Here is a 6,874-nt window from a genome sequence, read left to right as displayed (position 1 = left end):
GAGTGGTCACATTGGGGGCTGGGATAAGCCAAGGGAAAAGGGTGGCTGGTTGAGCGGGTGGTCGCATTGGGGGCTGGGATAAGCCAAAGGAAAAGGGTGGCTGGTCGAGCGGGTGGTCGTATTGGGGGCTGGGATAAGACAAGGCGGGGAAGAGTGACTGGTCGAGCGTGTGGTCGTATTGGGGGGGGCTGGTGGGGGCTGGTTTAGTTGAGTTGAGTTGAATAGAAAAAAGGGCTGCTGATGGGTTTGTTTTTGTGGGTTGTGCGGAGCCCGAGTATTTTTTTGGCTCTGGAGATAGGGAATTGAATTGAATTGATTGCTATGTAAGGTTGAGGAGGAAGAAAAATATAGTTTTTTTTTCAGTTTTTGTGATTTATCTGCACGGGAGAATTAGGTCAATGTCGGGCTCGGGAATCGAGGTTCAGATGGCTCTTGTGTTATTCTGTCTGTGTGTGCTCTGAGAAAGAGACCTTTCCTCGTTTGCCCACAAATTCCCATCTCATGAGGAGGCATGTTGTGTTAAATTCTGAATAGCTAGCAGTACTAGTGTTGTTGTTGGTATTGTTATTATTATTATATGGTTTCTGCATTTGGAGGACTGCGTGGGATTCTCTGGTCAGAGAGACAACGATATCTCAGTCTCTCTGTGTTTTTGTGCTTGCCCAAATTCCCACCAGCCTAGCCGCCCTTTTTCTCTTTCCGATTCCCAGGAAGTGGGCACCAAATAAAGAGTTTTGTTGGCACGGTCACATGGGTGATTTCGACCATTCCCTGGAGCACACGCTGGCGGTGACTGTGTAATAAAACCTGCAATAATATACATTTTGTTGGGTTGCCTCCCATTAGGTATGACCATGAGCGTCCGTGTGTTCTTATTTACAGCAGCGCTAATGGCGCCTGTGATGATTGGGTATCAACTTACCGGTCCCCAGTTGCATTCTAGAATAAAAAGTTGTGAGCTTTTATAAAAATCTGATTTTGTCATCCGGAAGTTCTTATAAGCTTTCTTGGTCTGTCATGTGGTGCAGGAGGTCTCGAGTTCGAATCCCGGGGATGGCTCGGTTATGGATTGAGTGAGTCACGGTCAGGTTCTGTTTTGAAATGGGATCGGATGATGACAGATGTGTTGAACCCAGAGATCTGGAACTGAAACGGGTGTGAGTGGTTTGTTGAACTGAATGACGTTGTGAAACAAGAAATTGGGAGCAGCACAGACGAGTTCTTTAGAAATCGTTACGATTTTCATGTCACAACAGACGAGAAGGTTTTCTGCAGAGGCAGGCGTAGTGGCCGAGATGCCCGGCGTGTATACCGCAGGCCCACAGATGTTCAACGAGATTTTCAATTTCCCAACAGGGGTAGAATTGCTTGGCGTCCCTGCTGTTAAGGAAGATGGCGTCGCGAGTTCGAAACTCAACTCGAACAACAGCAACTGGAGAGGGGTTTCCAATGGCCATCAACAACAGTATGATTACTCATACGGATCATTCAGTAATGCTCAGAAAGAGGGAAATTTAAATATGCAGGGCCTGGATGCCATGCAGTTGTACCCAGCAAATGGAGGAGAGTATTCCGGGCCTGCAATTTCATTCAATTCCAACAGTGCTATAGATCGTCATCAGAGCTCAGAGATCAATTCGATGCAATTTCAAATTCCTGGCTTTGCCCAATCCATGGCGAACCAGGGCATTTGTACCATAGAGCAGGTGCCTTCTAGTGTATCTTGGCAGAGCGGTGCGGGACTAAATGAGCTTTTGCTTCTTCCAACTGGTAATAATGCCCATGGAACCAGTTTGCTGAACAATAATAACCACCAATTTGCGGCGCCGCAACAGCTCAATAATTCAGCAAATTGGGGAAACAATTCTGTACAGACTTCTTCTTCGCAGTGGTGTGAACAATCTCCCATGGAGACCAAACTTGGCGAAGGTTTTAGAAGGCGGGATGACCGATCTGTTCAAGGGCTTTCTTTATCTTTGTCCTCGAATTCGCAAGTTCAAGTTCAGCCATTCGATACCAACAGATTAATTCCTTCCCATGACCTGGTTAATCGGTTGCAAGCGAATCCAGATGTGAAGAACAAATCGATGGACGTTTTGAACGCTTCTAAAGTTGGGCTTTTCTCGCCTTTGTCGAGATCAGAGGGGCTTTTGTCAGGGAAGGGATATTGGAATCCTAATTCGGGCTCCTCTGGGCAATTTACCGGGTATTTGAAGCACTCAAAGTATATGAAACCCACTCAGCAGTTGCTGGATGAGTTCTGTAATGTTGCAGGAAAAGGGGTGAAGGGGAAAGTTCCCAAACAGAACAATCCGAAACCAGAGCGTGAAAGTTACAATATTAGTCGCTCAATTGCTCAGATGGGCCAGAAAGTTGAGCCTTCTGTTTCAAGGAGCGTTACTTCGACCGTGGCGGGAAGTGGAATTATATCCAACGATTCAATGAATGGCAATCTCATGAATAAGGATGGACCAAGTTTTTCAGGGGATAGATTTGAGCTCCGCAGGCGAAAAGCAAAGCTTCTGTGGATGCTAGATGAGGCCAGTCAAATCTCCTTGGCCCCACTTGCTATTTCTTTCTTCCGATTTTTTTATGCTATGAAGATAGAATAACATTCGTAGGTAGTTATGATTAAACTTAGAAGCTGTTACTGTTTGAAATTTTATCTACTTGCAAGCTCTTATGATATTTTGCTGTTACCATTTAACTTTCTAGGAAAAAAATGAAGTTTCTCCATTACAGTAGTTCTCGATCGAGGGACGATTTCTTCTGAAGATCCTGGGACGATTTCTATCTTCTCCACGATTTCATTATCTGGCAGGATTGAATGGCTGTTTTCTTTTATTTCAGATTTGATTTTGATTAGTAAAATTTCTGTCTCTTTCGACTTTCGTTCAGGATTGTTTGGTTTGGAAACTAGGTTTGTAGTATTATTTTTTGATCTTCCAAGGTCGGATCTTGGGTCATAGCGATGCCAACCAAGTTTTCAGGGTCCCCACGGTCTAAAACAAATTCAACATTGGTTGCAGTTGGAAACCCAACAAATTGATATTTATTTTTCCATACCCAACGGTTGATGAATCCATAGTTTGGCTTAGTTGCTACATCTAAATCTACTACTCAATTATATGACTGACCCACAACATTCATCTAGCGTTTTGCAGTCTCCATCATATAGTCTGAGCTCAGTCGCAACATTCTATGATTACCTTGGAGTCGCTGCTTTTTCGATCCCATCATTCTTTAATCACTTTATTGATACACTTTTATCGATTAATATTGGATTTCCTGCACGCAATCTCTCGTCAAACTTCTTCTGTACGTTTTCAAGATTTCAATGACACGAAAATCGAGTGCGCAGCATCGAATTTTGGAAGTGGGAAGGACCGGAACGGAGAGACCGTGAACTCTATTCCAGTCCTATATATAGATATATATAGTACTAGTACTGGTTTTCATATCATAAATAGTTAGTGCAGAAACCTTTTAAATCTACCATTTTTATTTATCTTCTAGGGTTTTGAGCTCTTCGTACAAACGTTCTCTCAAAATTCTTCTGCTTCGTTCAAAAGATTCAATTTTTTTTTCGGACTTCTAATGTGTTGCAGATGAATTACAGGTAGAAAGGCGATATCGGCACTATTGCGATCAGATGAAGATGGTTGTTACCTCTTTCGAATCTGCAGCAGGTGTGGGAGCCGCAACAACATATACTTATCTTGCAGCCAAAGCCATGTCCAGGCATTTCAAGTGCTTAAAAGACGCAATACTGGGGCAGATAAGATCAACAAACGAGCTTCTAGGTGAGAAAGAATCAAGCGTTCCAGGCATAACAAAGGGAGAAACACCACGACTGAAACTTATAGAACAGAGCCTTCGACAACAGCGTACTTTTCACCAGGTTGGAATGCTGGAACAGGACGCGTGGCGGCCGCAAAGAGGACTTCCCGAAAGAGCTGTTACAGTACTTCGTGCATGGCTTTTCGAGCATTTTCTCCATCCGTAAGTCTTCCTTTTCTCTCCTTTTATCTAAATCTGGATGTTTTCTACTTATTGGCTCAAACATCTGGCGTAAAAGCGGCCTGTATTAGTTCCAAACTGTTTGGAATTAATTTACCCCTTTCATGCACAGATATTTTGCTTGGCCACTCTGAAACATGGATGCCCGTGAAAGCAGTAACTAACAAAATCTAACTTTCAGGTACCCTTCTGATGCTGATAAGCATTTGCTGGCTAGACAGACTGGGCTCTCCAGAAGCCAGGTACGTTCATAAATGCAGCCCGTTAAAGACAAATTTAAAAGCCTGCAGAAATAATTGTTCTATGTCAGTTCTCATAGATTTAAAGAGGGGAATAATATCAGTTTTTCTTTGGAAAGAGAAGATAATCAATTAAGGAACTGCATTTATAGTTTATTCCATAGATGAAATTTTACACATGCATGAAAGCTTAAGTTGATAGATTTTAAAGCCTCATCAACTGCATAAGTTATTTATTTAAGCTATTTCAATTCTATCGCTCTACAGTAGGCAGTTGCTTACCTATTGTGGGTTGGTCATTGCGAATTCAACAATAGAATTACAGTTTTAAAGGGAAAAACATTAACTTCAAGCTTAATTTTATCAGATTTCAGTTGTTTTTGGAATCAAATTCAGAAGCAGCTTAGTGATGAACTTCGAGCTGTTTCTCTCACTTTTTCTGATAACTTTTTTAGCTATTAGTTTTCTTATACTTTCTAACTGGTAAGAATCTAAATAGAAAAAAGATATTTAGTAGATTTGTTTGGTTGGTAATTGAATAAATTTCAATTAAATAAATATTTAAAATATTATTGGTTGAAGCTATTATAAGTAGTACAATAGTGTTTCTGTAGCTAATTATATCGATTTTTTCATCAACTTTTTGAATTATATTCTATGATTTATTATCAGAAAATGAAATATTCGATACAATCGAATCCAAAGACACCATTACCCTACAGCATAAACTCTTTACTTTAAAAAAAAAAGAAGAAAGAGTAATTTTAATTTATTTCTTTGAAACATCTAAAGCCACAAATAAAGAATACGTGCTGACTGTTTACCTTGGGACTTGTAGATAACCTATTTATTCCTATCGGTCTTAGAACTAGCTAAAAGGTTACATAAGCGCTACTAATAAGCTTTTAACCGATTTTATAGAAAGGTACTTATGAAACATTACGGTTTGTAGAAGTTCTGAGCAAGTAAATGTCTCAAAGAAGATTGATACTGTCTTCTACAACCTAGTTTAATTGTTATAATGCTTAGTTTCAGGGAGGTTGATACTAAAATTCAGGCAATGGCTATTTGATCAACTTAAACGTAATTCATACAAAGAAGAAACTCTTCTTCATATGAATTGCGTTTTAGTTCATCAGAAAATTTCACTGTCACCTAAATCTAATGGCTATTCGATCAACTAAAAAGAAAACACTAAATTTTTTTTTTTTAAAACTCCCTTTCACATGAATTGCGTTTTAATTGGCCATCAGAAAAAATCACTGTCACCTAGATCCAACAGACCAGTCAATACAATATATCAACTAGCTTAACTACGTGTCTATAAGTTTGGGTATATGCAGGTGTACTTCTAAAACAATTATATGCTGCTTTCTTCAATTTCCATGGATTATAAAGTCATGCATTACTATGATGCCTCCTTTCCAGGTTTCCAACTGGTTTATAAACGCCAGGGTCCGGCTATGGAAGCCAATGGTAGAAGAGATGTACCAGGAGGAAGCCAGGGAAGCTGAAATGAAGGACCAAGAAACAAATTCTAACCCAAATAACCATGGAAAGAACGAAGTGGGTGCCATTGAATCTAACAAATCTTCAAAAGAATTCAAGCATGATATGCCCTTGGCCACACATGAGACCTCTGGTGGAGGTATAAGCTTAACCATAGAATCTCAAGATGAAATATTTGATTGCAGCACCTTGAGAGCAAGTGTACGCAAAGGAGAAGGAGGAGCATCCATGATGGGTACAGTGGAGAGCAAGAATACTATAGAAATTCATGACCACCAACAAAACAACAATGGAAGCAACAAGATCGATGGAGGCAATTCTGGGGCAATGGATTTCTCTAACTACAACGCCAATGGCAGCAGCACCAGTGGTAATCTTTTTCACCAGCAAACCATGAATTCTACTTACTTTGGAAGTGGGGATGTTTCACTCACTCTTGGACTACGTCACAGTGGTGCTCTTTCAGTATCAGTAGCTGATCAGGAAAAGTATCACAATGCTTTGTATCTCCCATGATAAAATCTTTGATTTGATCCAGTTAGTGATAATGAATTTCATGCCCAGTTTGATCCAGTTAGAGATCCTGCATATTCAAACTAACACTAGGTAATGTAATATATATATATAGATATATAAATCTATGGAACAAATCCCTCACACAGTACCCAAATAGATGATCTGATTTGTCTAGCAGAGATGGCAAGCTGTACCCATTGAATTGTTTTTCATTCTGAGATCGCAAAATTTCTAATGCCTCTTCTGCCAAACTATTTAAGCCTATACAGAAGAACCTTACAGATTATTATACATACAAGTCTCGCTAATGTAAGTTATTTTTTAACTGTCTTTGTAAAATTATCAATGCTGTCTGGCAGTGAGCTATGTAAATTATTTAAATTCGATCGTTTTCCATGAATGATTTTCGTGGAAACCTATAAATTTCTAGTCTCTACTTTAAGAAACTATCTATATTTCTGATTCCGATATTCAAACTAAATTGATGTTTGCCTCTCAGCAAATCAATAAATTTCATGCCATTTAAATTGCACACCACGATTAGACTTCTATGGAGATTTTTCTTTATTGCAAGGAATTAATATTTGTGG

General features: G+C 39.7%; 1 protein-coding gene across 2 annotated transcripts; it reads left to right on the top strand.

Moving 5' to 3' along the window:
* The first annotated feature begins 214 nt into the window (after positions 1–214).
* On the top strand, positions 215–6,609 carry LOC131061830 (BEL1-like homeodomain protein 4). Of its 2 annotated transcripts, none has more exons than XM_059220032.1 (5): positions 215–846; positions 1,029–2,540; positions 3,620–4,002; positions 4,202–4,262; positions 5,688–6,609. In XM_059220032.1, exons 2-5 carry the CDS (start codon positions 1,245–1,247, stop codon positions 6,282–6,284), a joined length of 2,337 nt encoding a protein of 778 aa, XP_059076015.1. In that variant the 5' UTR covers positions 215–846; positions 1,029–1,244; the 3' UTR covers positions 6,285–6,609. The 2 variants fall into 2 exon arrangements, with proteins under 2 accessions (XP_059076015.1, XP_059076014.1); XM_059220031.1 differs by having other exon boundaries at positions 215–910.
* The last annotated feature ends 265 nt before the right edge of the window (positions 6,610–6,874 follow it).

This window comes from Cryptomeria japonica, chromosome 4 (assembly GCF_030272615.1).
Source record: "Cryptomeria japonica chromosome 4, Sugi_1.0, whole genome shotgun sequence".
Classification (NCBI taxonomy): Eukaryota; Viridiplantae; Streptophyta; class Pinopsida; order Cupressales; family Cupressaceae; genus Cryptomeria; species Cryptomeria japonica.
This window is presented reverse-complemented; position numbering and strand designations above follow the sequence as displayed.